The following is a 16,150-nucleotide window of genomic DNA, read 5'->3' on the forward strand; positions in this document are numbered from 1 at the left end:
GGCTTGGTCTACATCTGGGCTCTCTTTAACTAGGCCATGGAGCTTTTTGGACTGGTCAGAAAACGGATCAGTTTCTGATGGAAGCTGAGACAGATGACCACAAACATACAGCTTGATACATCACACATTGTCTTTAGATCTGGAGATCAGATGTGTGAAACATGTGTCACTGGGCCAAAATGAAGGTGTTGGCTGAAATGGAGTCCCACTGGAGCCTTTGTGGAAATTGTGTGTGTGTGTGTGTGTGTGTGTGTGTGTGTGTGTGTGTGTGTGTGTGTGTGTGTGTGTGTTTTAATAAAATGGAATACTACTCAGCCATAAAGAATGAGAAATTAGAGAAATATAAATGTCTCCAAATTAGACCACACACACACATTTAGCTATAAAGCCAAATGGATGCACATTGAGGCCATACTCAAGTGAAATAAATAGGTCTAAATACCAAATGGTTTCTCTAGTGTGAGAAACTGAAAGTGTCAATAAGGATCAAAAGGTATAATAGATAATGTGAAATAGGAAGAAAAGGTGCAAAGGGGAAGGGGAAGTTGGAGGAGTAGGGAAAGGAAAGAAGGGAATTGAATTAATATGAAAAAATGGAAACAAAATCTTTGTAAATAAATGGAGGGGTTGAAGGGAGGGCAGGGGAATGGGGTTTAAAATAAGAACCAAATACATTATGTAAAGGTACAAATTTCCAATGATGAATGTCATTACATGTATACCTAAAATGTACCAATAAAATTAATAAAAAAACACAACCTACTGGAAGATAAAATAGGAAAAACTCAAAATTGTTGCATAGGCAAGGACTTTCTGAACAGAACTCCAATTGCACAAAAAATAGCAGCAAGGATCAATAAATGTGATTATACAAAATTAAAAAGCCTTTTCTCAGCAAAGGAAACAATTAAATGAAGAGATACCCTAAATAATGGGAAAAATTTTGCCATCTATTCCTCAGACAGAGGACTAATATCTAGAATATATTAAAAACTCAAAAAATTAGCACTCCCCAGCAAGACCTCAACAAAAATTGGGCAAGTGGAATGAATAGACACTTCTCAGAAGAAGAAAGTACAAATGGACAATAAACATATGAAAAATGTTCAACATCTCTGGCTATTAGAGAAATGCAAGCTAAAACAACACTAAGATTGAGCCGGGGGTGGTGGCGCATGCCTGTAATCCCAGCACTTGGGAGGCTGAGGCAGGAGGATCTCTGTGAGTTGGAGATCAGCCTGGACTACATAGTGAGCTCCAGGTCAACTATATAGTGAGACCCTGTCTCAAAAAAGAATAAAAACAAAAACAAAAGCAAAAAACACTAAGATTTCATCTTACATGAAAAAGACATGGCAATCACCAAGAAATCAAATAATAACAAATGCTGGTATGGGTGTGGTGAAAAAGGAACCCTTGTACATTTGCGGGGGGATGTAAACTAGTATAATCTTTATGGAAATCAGTATGGAGATTTCTCAAAAAACTAAAAATAGAAATTTCATTTGACCCATTTAAATAATTCAAAGTTCAAGTAAGAGCAAATAAAAGATTGATGAAAGGAATCCAGAGGTAGATTTTTTTTTTTTTTTTTTTTTTTTGTAAATGGGAAAGTGTCCAAGAGCCCAAGGGAGAGAAAAAGGGGGAATGGTACCAAACACGCACAGTGAATGTAACCATTATATGTCATACACATGAACAAAAACAATAACAGTAAAGTATGAGTCTAATATATCGCATATTGAAACCGTACTCTAAAGTGAAATAAATAGGACACACATGTGTAAATACCAAGTAGTTTCTCTGATGTGAAAAACTAAAAGTGTAAATGAGGTTCAAATGTTGTAATTGATAATGTGAAATAGGAAGAAAAGGTCTGAAGGAGAAAGGGAAGTGGGAAGGGTATTGGAAAAGAAATAAGAGAAAAGAAAAAATATGAAAAAAGGTAAAAATGGAAACAATATCTTTTTAAATAAGGAAAGGTGAAGGGGGTGAAGGTAGGGCAGAGGAATAAGAAAAAAATAAGAAACAAGACTTGTCCTGTAAAGGTACAAGATCCCAATGATGAATGTTACTGTACTGTATACCTAAAAAGCACCAATATATTTATTTTTTTAAAATGTGGGCCAGGGATTTAGCTCAATAGTTCTGTCGACTGCCTCGCAAGCACAAGATCCGGAGTTTGATCCTCAGTACCAAAAAACAAAAAAGTATCAGTTTATCCAGGTGTGGTGACAAATGCCTGTAATCCTAGCACTTGGGAGGCAGAGGCAAGAGGATTACCACAAGTTCAAGGCTAGTTTAGGCTACATAGTGAGTTCAGGACCAGCCTGAACTACACAGCAAGACCCTGTCTCAAAAAAAAAAAAAAAATTAAAAAAGGATCTGTTTTTGAATTCTCAGATATTCTAACTGTGCAAAAACCTTGCAGAGTATAATCTTCAGGGGAGAGAAGAGTATTTTTCTTCCCAATGAAACTGTGCAGTTTGTTATTTCTTAGCTATGCAGTACTTAGAATATCATTTTGCAAAGCTGTAAACCAACCTCTACTATGTTTTTTAATATTTAGACATTGCTGAGAAGAGGAAAAGCAAAAAGAGGAGATTGCTTATAGATCCAATCAAAGAGATAAGTAGCAAAATTATGCATAAACAGCTGACTTCCTTTTCGGACACACTCATGGTTTTGGAACTTGCACCTCCTACCCAAAGATTAATGATGTGGAAGAAGAGGGGAGGAGTGGATACACTTCTGTCAACTGCTGCCCAGGATTTGATTCATAGTGAACTGAAAGTGGTAATAGTTTCTTTCCTTTTACTTGAGTGCAATGTTTGTTTATAAATAAAACCATATTTACATGCATATATGCAACATAATTTGAATTTGTGAAAAATAACTATAAATTAATGTGTTGGATATGTCTGTATGAATTATAGTTTTCACTTTCTAGTATATATGCTTGTGATTTTATTGAATTGGTACAAAAATGAGAACTAAAAATACATGTTTTCACAGTTGTTTGCAAAATGCTTTCTGTCCTCTGGCTTTAAACTTGGAAGAAAATTGATACAGAAGAAGTCAGTAAAGGAAGAACTGGGTAAACAAAACATAGTAGGTGAGCCTTCCCAATTCTGTTGATGTTAAAAATGAATGTTGAGCGGGGCATGGTGGTGCATGCCTGTAATCCCAGTACTCGGGAGGCTGAGGCAGGAGGACCCCTGTGAGTTTGAGACCAGCCTGGGCTACATAGTGAGTTCCAGGTCAGTCTCAACTACATAGTAAGACCCTGTCTCAAAAAAACAAAAAAACAAACAAACAAACAAACAAAAAAATAATTTTGAAAAGGTGCAAAGGGGAAGGGGAAGAGGAAGTGGGAGGGGTAGAGGAAAGGAAAGATGGGAATGGAATTAATATGAGAAAAGAAAAAATGGAAACAAAGTCTTTGTAGATAGGGAGGCATGGAGGGATTGAAGGGAGGGCAGGAGAATGGGGGAAAAAATAAGAACCAAGGTGGATTATGTAAAGGTGCAAATTTCCAATGATGAAAGTCAATACATTGTATACCTGAAATGTACCAATAAAATTAATTAATTAAAAAATCACAACCATATAGTATAAGTTTTTTTAAAAAAGGAATGTCATGAAAACAAAAGTTTCATTTTACATTTCAGAGTGAAAATGGGATGCAATTCCCTATTTTCAAGTATAAATACTATCTAGAAGTTTGAATTTAAAATAATTACTTCAGCCGGGTGTAGTGGTGCACGCCTGTAATCCCAGCACTTGGGAGGCTGAGGCAAGAGGATCACTGTGAGTTCGAGACCAGCCTGGGCTACATAGTGAGTTCCAGGTCAGTCTCGACTACATAGTGAGACCCCGTCGCAAAAAAAACAAAACTAAATAAAAAAAATTACTTCGGTATTTATTCTTTTACTTATCAGATTTATTTTTGTCTGAAAGACTTCGTTACAGAGATGAAACTGTATATACTATGTAGACCATTTTTTTCTTTCTTTCTCACTTTCCCTATTCCCAAAGTCAGAACATACAAACCATTAGAAAATCTTTATATCTAGCAGGATAATATTTCACTTTAAAACAATTAACATGAAAAATCATGTAGGAATAATGATACCATTAACCCGAGTAGAGTAAATACTCCATAGAGTATTTACAATTGATTATTTTTGTGACAATTATGAAGTGGTAATGAAACCAACTTATGTGGTGAATGAGCCTCCACTTCCCAATCACCCTTCCTGAAGGCATTAAAGTCCACTGAATAATATACTCTAATGGACTTGAGATCTCCATGTTGTCTTGTGCATGAATGCGTGACAGTGAGTGTGGAGTCAATGTATAAATATGTGGCTTTGGCAATGGATGGGGAGTGCAGGTCTTAGAGACAGATGAGTGGAAAGAGAAGATTAATATGTGAGAATTAGGGGAGCCCTAAGAAAGTTTGTATACCCTTTGTTTAATTCTTGGATTCCAAGTTGTCCATCTGATGTTTGCTTCTATAACAACCATATCCCAATTCATATTTGAAAGATATCTTAATGAGATATTCTTTATTTCCTTGATAATTCAGAAATCTCCAGGATGGAAGAGCCAAATTCCCAGCAAGACTTAAGTCACCTCCAGATTTGGGAAGATGAATTTAAGAGTAGCTCTAATGAGGATATCAATAAAAATAGTAACTCTGAGGTAAGTTAACTAGAGAGAACCATAAGAATAATTTTTCTGACACAGCTTTAGTGAAAGAATGTTGGGACTCTGATTTATTTTCTCACTTTTATAAATCATATTTCTTCTATCACTCTATATTTTTAGTAAGCAATACTACATGGTAAAACATAGTTTTTATTTGTGAGACAATATTCTGTAGAAGTTTAGGATAATGAATCACAAGATAAGATAGTTTCACACTGAGATAGTATTTTTTCACAATCTTTTTTTTTTTTGGTACCAGGGATTGAACTTGGGTCCTTGTGCTTGCAAGAAGGCAGGCGACAGAACCACTGAGCTAAATCTCTGGCCCCTTTTCACAATCTTTTAAATGAATCATTGTCTGACCTTGAATCTGGCTCCATCCTGAGATCCTCATGTTCATTATGTCGTGGAATGTATCCAGAGTCTAACCAATAAGCCTGTTTTTTTCTCATCATAACTTCACCCTTCTTGCCACTAATGTGTTTTAAGTTGTCAATTCCCTTGACCTTGAATCTGAAAGGTGAATGATCCTTGACCAAAGAAAATTTTAAACTTTTTATTTGAAGATATAATCTTCATTTGAAAAACAGCTATTTAAAAAAAAAGTTACAATGTGCTTTAAAATATTTTCTCAGTTGTCACTTTATCGCTTGTACAAATGTAAATATTATCATACTAGATAAAAATAAACCAGCGCTTTTCTGGTCTGTTTCATCATCATTGCATTTTGATGTCCCCTTAAGCTACAGTGAAACTGAATGCCCTTGAAAGAAAAGACAGTTCCACAGTGCATTAAAATAGAATATATTTTTCTAAATATTTGATAATACACTGGATATCATATGCTGGGTTGCCAAGACTGTATTCCTCACTTGGGCTCAGGTGTTTATTAGAATGTACCTACTGAAAATTATGATTAGACAGGCTTGTTTAGATTATGATGTTTGGAAGAAAAATATAAGCATATTTATTATAGACATGGTAACAAAATAATTTCCCCATGTGCTTGAAATGGAAAGAAGGGAAGATTGATATACCTGTTCTTTTGAACCTTTACTCTTTTTACCCTGTACTATGTTTTAACCTTCTATTCCATTCTTACTTTGCTTCCAAAATTGTGAAGAAATGTGAAATATAGTTGATGTACGGAAGCCTGGTCAGTTTGAAGAGACAGGAAAATATTGATACTGAGTTATCATTTTCAAATCTTCATAATACAGAATTTTTACATGTAACTATATAATTGAGAATATCTATAATGTAGGCTATTCATAAAAAGTAAAAGAAAAACATGATAAACCTCCATGAATATGCGTAATAAGGAATAAAATACAATTCTTTATATTGACTAAAATCTTTTTCCTCTGCCATCTGGTACTGTCCTGAGGGAGCTAAGACTGGATGAAGTGCTTCAAAGGAAAATGATCCCAGAAGTACAGCAATACTTTTGTTATGAGGTGTACTATGGAGGAGAAAATAGGAAGGAAAAAGATGGGAAAGGTGTACAGGTTCTTTATTTGTAGGAGGCAAATAGAAGAAAGGAATATTTAAGTTAGGAGCTACCTATCTGGGATATTTTAGAAATAATATTTTGAGACTGTGGTAAAGTATGTTAGTAGGAACTCTTAACCAAGATCAGGGATGGCAACTGGGGAATGAAGCTTGGCGATAGTCTGAAGACGAAAAGGGGCCAACAGCTTTTATAGCAGTGAAAAGAGGCAGAGGTGATGGGAAATGGAGAATTTCTGTCTTTCTCTTTTTCCTTCTTCCTTTATGTCTTTGCTCCCCTTTCAGAGGACACAGTTTTTCCTTCCCTGTTGTCAGTGATAGCTCCAGCAGTGGTGTCTGGATTCCTGTCATAGCCCTAGGTAGGGATATTAATACCCCTTCCCTTAATATCACTCCTCTACCTGCTTATTGCCAGTCTTTTTCCTCCACCATCTGGTACTGGCCTGAGGGAGCTAGGACTAGATAAAATGCTTCAAAGCAGACTTTTGTCATGAAGTCTGCAGTGAAGGAGGAAATAGGAAGGAAAAGATGGAAAGCAAGAAGGGAAAGGTGTACAAGTTCTTTATTTGTATGGTGGCATATGGAAGAAAGAAATGTTTGACTTAGGAACTACCTGCCTGGGATATTTTAGAAATAATACTTTGAGGATGTAGTAATAAATTAGTTTGAGAAATGTACATTCATTCATATTATTAAAGCAGTTAATGAATTTAGATTGTTCTTGAAATAGCCACTAGCAGAATTACCTATCTTTGCCTAATTTTTTAGCAGGATAGTATTGAAATGATTCCTTAAACTGCTGAGCAATCATCTATAAACAATGCTTTCTTGGCCCAAGAATATTGTCCAGTTGAATTGGTAAATGTGTGCACTTTGGGGGATATTTTTTAAAAATATTCCTAATATTGAATATTTTATTTATCTAAAATTTATTTTTAGTGATGTCGTTAATTTCTAAAGTTATAATATAAATTTGTAATCTCATAGAGATGTTTGGGAATACTTTGATAAAGCATACAGAACTTTACTTTTCCTTTTGTCTTTATTTTGAAACTTCAAATAATTTTTAAAGAATGTGTATAACTTCTATGCTTATCAACAATAGTGATAGGTTTTTAAATGTTGAGAATCCCTGTTTTAAATTTTTTAAAGCTTATAAAATATCTCGAGAGCCAGGCACGGTGGCACATGCCTATAATCTCAGCACTCTGGAGGACCCCTGTGAGTTTGAGGCCAGCGTGGGCTCCATAGTGAGTTCAGGGTTAGCCTGGACTACATAGTAAGACCCTGTCTCAAAAAAAAAATCTTTAGGAAAACCATGCTTATGAGGGGTATAGCATAGGCAGTGATGGTAAACCTTTTAGAGCTTTCATGGCATGCATGCCATAGGTTTGCCACCATTGGCCTAGGGCATTTGAAATTTTACTTACGAAATAGCGTGGGCATTTTTTTCTAGAAATGAGAAAAATAAAATGATCTGCGTAAAGGGCCACATATTGATAGCAAAGCCAAAAGTAAATTTTTACTCACCTGACTTTCTGTGTGTTTATTTTTCTGTTCTTTGTCATAGAGTACTGAAGGTATGTTTAAGATTGTAAGGAATTTTAGCAAAAGTTTTAAAATAAATAATATCAAGATACCTCTTAATATCTGATATTAGTTTTTAAGTGTTATCTTTTTAATTAATTATAAGACAATTAGATTATTTTTCTCATACATGGACTACAGACTGAATTTTTTGGATATCTAAGAATAAGTAACCTGAACTTTTTACCTGAAGCATCCATGTGGCTGAGACATGAGTTGATTCATTTTTGCCAATCTGCTTTCATAGACACAGATTGTTTTCACATATGATCCAGCAAACCATGACATAGCACGAGTTCAGCTGTTTAAATAATCTTCTGGTCTTTCCACACAATGGCTTCAGTTGTAGGTTGTCCAGGTCGATCAAATGGCCAGGCATCAGCAAAACACACAGACTATTCTGGGCTTTTTTCTGGTTAGTTGTCCATTATAAGTGAAGCTACAGTTTCTTGAATCTTTAACAGATTTTTACTTTTCAGAAGTAGCATTTGTGTACTTAACAATAAAATAAATATGAGCGAGTACATGAATTAATTTACCCACGGACAGATCAGAGAGAATGAGCATACAATGTAGCTGGATACATCTTGGGAGACTCTTCAGGAAAAAAGTGACCATATTTTCAAATCACTCTCATTGGGATGTAAGAAAGGACATAGCACAGGCAGGACCATGCTATGTAGCCAGTCCAGGAAGCAGGTACAGCTTGTGGGAATGGGGACTGAGAGATCAAGACAGAGAGTCCCTTTAGCCTCATATGTTTTAAAATATGAGGCAGAATATTTTAGAATTTCCCCAAATCATCTTAATCATCTTTATGAAATCAAAACTACTTTGAGGAAGTGTCTGGGCTCCAGAGCTGTGGATAAGGCTAGACAAACAGGGGACATGTGATAAGGGTGACACAGGTGGTGCTGTTGGTGAGAGCTACTAGGCAATAATGGTAAGTAGGTCAGCTCTGTGCAACTTCCCTCCCCCAGCCCTCTGTAGGCTGCTCTTCTATCAGATCCATCACCTTTCCTATGCCCAGGTTCTGTTCTCAGCTCACGAAGTGTTAGTTGGTAGGGACTACAGTGAGTTCTTATAAAGATATTTCAACTTTATAATTCTAAATATTAAGATACAGTGGTTAACTTTCTAAGACTGAAAAGAATGACTCTGTTTTGCTAACATGACAGGCAGTGGATTAACCTTTTCTGCACAAGGCACTTTCAAAATGTGAGAGGTTTCTAACCCAACTGTTACAAATTACTAAACACCAGTTTTTAAAGCTTCTGTATAACCATATATAGTTCAGATAACTTCACAAGACAGTTTTTTTCTGTAGCTTTATATTTATGGTAGCTGCATTCAGATTGACCAGAAAAAGAATGGATCTAGCTGAAAGTGCTTGTCTTTGCTAAGTTTACTTTTCACAGTATCTAAGGACATAGTGCATTACCCGTAAGACTTCAGAATCTTACTTTGGATCTCATTATTAGAAGACAGCATGGGGAGTATAACAGTAGTCCTGCACAGCTGATGTATATTTGTGTTAGTCTTACTCTCCCTATATCAGACTATAAGATCTTTGTTTGGTAGAACTCAGTGTTGTGGTTGTATTTCTTGTAGTAGCTAACACTATGCCTGACATGTAGTTAGCATTCAGTAAAATGTGTTTAAATGAAATATTTTATTCATCAATCATTTAATAGGAGTCATTGGAGAATGAACAAAACAGTGAAGCTGAGAGATGGAGTCAAAGATTTTTTCAGACGTTAAATAGTTTACGGGTAAGATGTTAGCGTTTGTCAATTCTATTTTTGTTTTAAAAAGAAATAAAATATTGATTTCAAGCATATACATATTTATGAAAACAAAAAAATATTTTATCATTTTGTTGTGGTCAAATTCTGCTAGCATAAGTTAATTTTGAGTAGTATACCTTGGGTTAAATACAGAAGTTTTGGTCCCTGCATAATTCTAATTTACTCCTAACCCATATAAATGTTGCCAAACATCTGCTCTGTGTCCTTCTCTTGTTTTTAGCAATATAACAACTAAATCTAAATACAAAATTAAGTTTATAACAGTTTATAAGTGATAAATCAGGTAATTTGCACATTTAATTTGTATCTTTATCAAGATAAGAGATATGTATAAGTTCAATAGTACTGTGTTAGAAGGCTGAAAAGGAATGACAGAAGTCGCTCATTCTATCCTTCTTATGCCTAAGTCCTGCTCATTGGAAGCAAATATATTAAGCTGTTTCTTTTAGTATTTACATCCATGTGTCTAACTGATATATTTCACTTCAGCTTTAGACTTCTTTTTTTACTGGTTCTGGGGATTGAACTCAGGACCTTGCACTTGCCAGGCAGGCACAGCACCACTGAGCTACATCCCCAGCTTCTACTTTAGCTTTAAGTTTTATCTGTTGACTTTTTTGACAGAAAATGAAAATTTAGTTATGCTCCTCATTACAATCCACTTTTAGCATAGTATTCAGTGTTTACAATGTTTTAAAATTTGTGGTGTAGGTTTATTTGTGACAGAAAAACAAAATATATTTGGCTTAATAAAGAAGTTTATTTTTCTTTCAGGTAAAAATCTAATCTAGTATGCAGCCATGCTAACAAAGTTTTCAGGGGCCACTTTCCCTTTTTCTTTCTTTCCCTATTTTCAGTATCCAAAGTGTCTAACTATACAGTAGGTCTATATTACAATCAGCAACAAAGCTTTCTTTAAGAGTATAGCTCAGAAATTTTATATGAAACTTTTTACATTAACCAGAACTTACCTTGCATTGCCACCTCTATCTGGGAAATTGGAGTTCTCATTTAGTAACCTCAAGTCCAGCTAATAATTCTACTGCTATGGAAGAAGAGAATGGACATTAAGATACAACTAAACTTACCACTACAAAGATTATGTAGAAACCATAGAATTGCATTTCTTATAAACTTTATGGAATTTTTTGTTGATGATGATGATGTTTGATTTAATCATTACCTCATTTCTTCCATTTATTGATTGTCTCTGTATACCCATCCTTAATTATTTTCCAAACTTTTTCATAATATAATAAATCCCTTTTAGCCTATATATCTAATATATCAATTGATTCATCAGTTTCATTTTTTTTTCTTTGAAGATAATCCTCTTGGAACTAATCATCCTCTTATTCTAATTGAAACTAGTACCAGGCATGGTGGCTCACACCTGTAATCCCAGCACTCGGGAGGCTAAGGCAGGAGGATCGCTGGGAGTTCGAGACCAGCCTGGGCTACATAGTGAGTTCCAGGTCAGTCTCAACTACATAGTGAGACCCTGTCACAAAAAACCAAAAAAAAGAGAACTAATTGAAACTAGTTGCTCTTTAGGTAGGCTCTACAGCATCTATCTTGGGATATTCCTTTATCATAAGCACGAAAATGTCTCTATTCCCTCTTAGTTCTGTTACTTAGCGTTTTGATTTTCTTTTATCTTAAGTTAACATTGTCTCATAATTTCCTGAGACAAATAGTATGTAGGAGACAGAAACCTTGCAAACAAATCTGAAATTTTCTTTATTTTACCTTGAACATTATTAGCAGTCTCCGAACATAAGTTAAAAATAATTTATTTCCAATATCAAAAGCTTTGGAGGCCGGGGATTTAGCTCAGGGGTTTCACTGCCTGCCTTGCAAGCACAAGGACCCAAGTTCAATCTCCAGTACCACCAAAAAAAAAAGAAAAAAGAAAAAAAGCTTTGTAACATTTTAAGGATTCTTATATTATTGAAAGGTCAGGTTCTTTCTTGGTTCATGAGCCTTTATAAGTAATCTTTTTTTTCTCTCTGAAAGTTTTTGGATTCTTTTATTTATGTCTAGTGCTCTGAAATTTCATGATGATCTGCTTTTTAAAACATTTTCTGTGCTCAGCATGTAGTTTGATTTTGTAATGAGTTAATCCTTGGCTTCTAAAATTTATTTTATTTTTTTATTTTATTTATTTTATTTTTTATTTTTTTGCTGTACTCTTGGTTTATCTCCTCTCTTCTTGAAGAGTGTATAGGTCAAATAATGAATCTCTTGAATTGTTTCTTCCATTTAAAAAATATTCTTTATTTTCCATATTAATTTCCTTTGTTTTTGTATTTTTTCTTTCACTAGAAGATGCTTTCAATTTTGCATTTCAGGCTTTACAAAATTTTTATTTTTGCTTTCACCATTTTGTTTTTCAGGAGTTGTTTTTTGTGTGCTTGTCTTTTAGTTACTAGTATTCTTTTGTGTCATAAAAGCCTAATCCTTTAAAAATAATTATTTATTTAATTTAAAAATCTTTGCCAGGCATGGTGGCACATGCCTGTAATCCCAGCACTCAGAAGGCTGAGAGGCAGGAGGATCGCTGTGAGTTTGAGACCAGCCTAGGCTACATAGTGAGTTAAAGGAACAGTCTCAACTATGTAGTAAGACCCTGTCTCAAAAAACAAAAAAACAAATATATATATATATATATATATTTAAAAACTAAAATCTGAACCTTTAAAATAAATAAAATAAAACCCCAACAAGTGTCCTTGTATCCTTTGATAGTCCCTTGCACTGTCCTTCCTACTGTTCTCCTTTATCCCCAAGCAAACACTTACCTGCTTTCTTTCACTGTCATCCATGTCACTTTTCACAGATGCAGTGAAAAACTTCTCTTAACTTTAGAAGTTACAGTTTTCTGCTGAGTTATTTTAGTGATTCTCTTGAATGTATTCTTTTTATTCTATAGTGTTAGAGATTTAAATGTCTGGCATATCTTTGGTTATCTGCTTTTATTTAAGACTGAAACACCAAAAAACTGATTCTGGAAGTTATATGGCCACGAGCAAGGGTTATACATAGTTTTGTGATCTTAATAGTGAGTTAACTACAGGATACCCTTTCCCCAGATTCATCTAAAGACTTTTTTTCCTTTTGAGTGGTCAGTTTTCTCAGATAATTTTTTCAGCTACTACCTAGGAGATATATGCATAATATATCAGAAGTCAGGGAAGCGTTAATTGTCTCATTGTGCAGGTATGGAATGTCACTTAATCTCATAGGTTGTGGCATGACATTTTTTCCTTCCCCATCTACAGTGCCAGTGTCCCAGTGGTTGGTGTCTCCAGAAAAACACATGCTTGCCTGCTGCTGCTCTGTGGAGTGGTCTCTCATTCTTAGAGGTTGTGAAGATGACAAAAGGCCTAACATCCCCTGCATATCAAGAAATTCTGTTTTCAGTCTCATCTGTAGCTTATGTCTCTAACTCCTGAGTTTTTTCAACTTTCTGTACCTCAAGTTGGCTTGATTTTTGCTGGTTTTCCCCTCTGTTGATATTTAGATTTCAGCTTTCTCTCTCTTCTAAGTCAGTTATGCCTTCCATTTTCTTAATCTCTTTTATTTGCCATTTTTTATTCCTTTACTCTCATTTTTCTAAAGGGCTTCTGAAGGAAACACCAATAAGCACATACGTTCATCTTGCTTATTTTCCTCTCAAGATTTTTCAAGAGAACTCTTAAAATTGAAAAAGTTGTTCCCACTCTCTCCTGGGGGTGGGGGAGATATCAAATCCATATATTGTTGCACAAAGAAAGGAATAAATGAAAGCTAAGCATACAATCTCTGAAAGGCTGTTGACTGTGGGCCACAACTTTGATTAAAATAAACCACAATAAAATATTCACTGTAATGTTATAGTCTGGCAAAAACTTATATGATATTCCTAAAAGTGCTTAACAACTATTGAAGGAGTATGATATTCATGGGAATATTGGCCAGTATTCACTATAATATTTCTAACTAAAAATTAAAACGTCTGTTGGAAGCTGATTCCAAGGGTTAGTCCTTATGAAAGCAGTTATTTTCACCCATAATTACTTTATTGTACCTTATTTCTAGTAGGTATACATGTGCCCTAAGGTGCCCTATGATGATCTTTAATCTGTATAGAGAAACTGGGAGATGTTTAGTTATATTCCCCTGCCACTGAAACTTACAAATATACTTATCCATTTACCACTAACATTATTTATAGTCATCCTAGTACTTTTAAGAAGCCTGATAAACTAACCACTTGCATTATATTTGAAGCCTTCCAAAGTCCTATAGAATTTTTCCACCTACTAATTGCACTTTTCATAGAACAAATTTATTTTGAAGTCAATTTTTAAAGACCTAAGATTTATGTAACACATTATGAATTTGTATAACATTTTAGGGTTCTTTTTCATGCATTTATTTTTCAGTGCTCCCAACTTGTGTTTGTGACCTATGGTGGTTTTATTAGAGTTTTCTGTATTTCTCCATTGAAAGATAACGTAATCATTTATGAAAAAGCTCAATATTTTGTTGTTCATAATGCACCCATAACCTGGTTTATTTCTAATGATTTTTGTTTCCTTTGTTTCCTTTCCTTTCCCTCTTTCTAACTATTTTCTCAGGAATCTAACAAGATGGGAATGCAGTCCTTTAGTCTGAAGAAACTTTGCAGAAACAGTGATCGAATACAAGCTGCTGCCAAATTTTATAGCTTTCTTATCCTAAAAAAACATCAGGTTATTGAGCTGAGTCAGAGTGCTCCCTATGCAGACATTATAGCTACAGTAGGACCAATGTTCCATAAAATGTGAAGGAAATACGGAACATGAAGGTTTGCCACCACAGGCATTTCTGTAGAGAATGTTCAGTTTAATGCAGAAGCCTCCTGAGAACATCTGAAGGTCTGATCTGTTTCAGAGATAGGCTAACCCTTTCCTTCTCTAAGTTCAGAATAATCATTGGCAGATTTGGAAACCTATCTGCTTACAGAAATATTAATTATAGCTAGGTAATTTTTTAAACAGCTGATTTCAATGTATAGCATTATAATTTCCTGGTTTGTGGCATTTAGGGTGCATTTAGGATATATTTTTGAAAACATATGACTTCAAGAGACATTTAAGGTTTTTTTTTAAAGGCTGTTTTTTACATGGGATTGTTTATTGAAATTTTATGGGGTTAATGAATATATGCTTATTTCTTGGCAGGCAATAATTTATTTGACTCTAATGTATGTCATCTTTGATATCACTTAGTGTGATGGTTTTTCCTCTAATATCTTAATTGAAGAATTATAAAATTCATCTTTGTTTTAAATCACCTGCCTGTCTTTTAGCCTATTTATAGGTTATTTAACTTTTTAATTTACTATTTAATGATTATTATAATCAATACAAATACCTCAACAAAACTAAATGTAATCCTTACATTTAAAAAATTAGTAGACACTTGTGCAACATGTTTCTGCAGCTATAACTTGAGTAAAAAAAATTGCTGAAACCGGTGTTCTTGTATAGTACTTAATGAGCATTTCTGACAAAACCATTGTTATTTTTCCTTACTTGAAATTTAAATTAGATTTTCCCAGAGTGAAAGCTGTGGTATATAGTTCTTCACTCAAAGGAGTTCTGTGAACTCCTTTGTACACTATAAAATGAAGCCTATATTACTCTTTCAGACATTGTACTTGTAATTATGTTACACATAACTAAATTCTAAATAGCTTCTATGAGTACATTAAGACATAAATATCAAAATTGCTTTTTAAATTTTATTTTTATTTTTAATTAAAAAATTTTTTTGAGACAGGGTGTCACTATGTAGTTGAGACTGACCTGGAACTCACTATGCAGCCCAGGTTGGTCTCAAACTCACAGCGATCCTCCTGCCTCAGCCTCCCAAGTGCTGGGATTACAGGCGTGTGCCACCACACCCAGCTCAAATTTTATTTTTAAATTAGCATGCAGACAAAATGACTTCTTACTTTGGGTGCACGGTTCTACAAATTTTAACATATAGTTTTCTGGAACTATCACCACAAAAACTCTGTGTGTTACCCATTTGTAGTTATACCTTTCTCCCATGCTGATCTCTGGCAGCCACTCTTACTCTTCATGACTATATATTTTGTCTCATTGATAATGTCATATAAATGGAATTATAGAGCATGTAACTTTTTGAGACTGGTTTCTTTCACTCAGTGTAACATTTTTAATATTCTCCCAAGTGATTGGATAGTTTGTTCCTTTTATTGCTGATTAGTACTCGGTTATGGGATATACCAGTTTAATTTATGCATTTGTCCACTGAAAGACAATTAGAATATTTTCAGTTTTGTCAATTATAAATACAGCCGCATATGTTTGTGTACAATTTTTGTGTGAATACAAGTTTTTATTCCCCTAGGATTGCTGGGTCATATGTTTGTTTAACTTTGTAGTAAATTATCAAATTATTTTCAAGACTGCATATATTTTGCATTCTCACTAGTAATGTTTGTGTTTCACTTGTTATATTGATATAATTGTAGATCT

The 16,150-nt window shown here is 34.4% G+C and overlaps 1 protein-coding gene across 1 annotated transcript in view; it reads left to right on the forward strand.

Moving 5' to 3' along the window:
- Rad21l1 (RAD21 cohesin complex component like 1) overlaps window positions 1-14,575 on the forward strand; it is a 42,755-nt gene extending 28,180 nt beyond the window's left edge. The window contains exons 11-15 of the mRNA XM_010612908.2: window positions 2,570-2,796; window positions 3,016-3,115; window positions 4,592-4,707; window positions 9,504-9,581; window positions 14,240-14,575. Coding sequence (XP_010611210.1) covers window positions 2,570-2,796; window positions 3,016-3,115; window positions 4,592-4,707; window positions 9,504-9,581; window positions 14,240-14,428 — 710 coding nt within the window. The 3' untranslated portion in view covers window positions 14,429-14,575. The remainder of the gene's footprint in view (window positions 1-2,569; window positions 2,797-3,015; window positions 3,116-4,591; window positions 4,708-9,503; window positions 9,582-14,239) is intronic.
- The last annotated feature ends 1,575 nt before the right edge of the window (window positions 14,576-16,150 follow it).

Source organism: Fukomys damarensis, unplaced genomic scaffold, assembly GCF_012274545.1.
Source record: "Fukomys damarensis isolate Sample0158 unplaced genomic scaffold, DMR_v1.0_HiC HiC_scaffold_22, whole genome shotgun sequence".
NCBI lineage: Eukaryota > Metazoa > Chordata > Mammalia > Rodentia > Bathyergidae > Fukomys > Fukomys damarensis.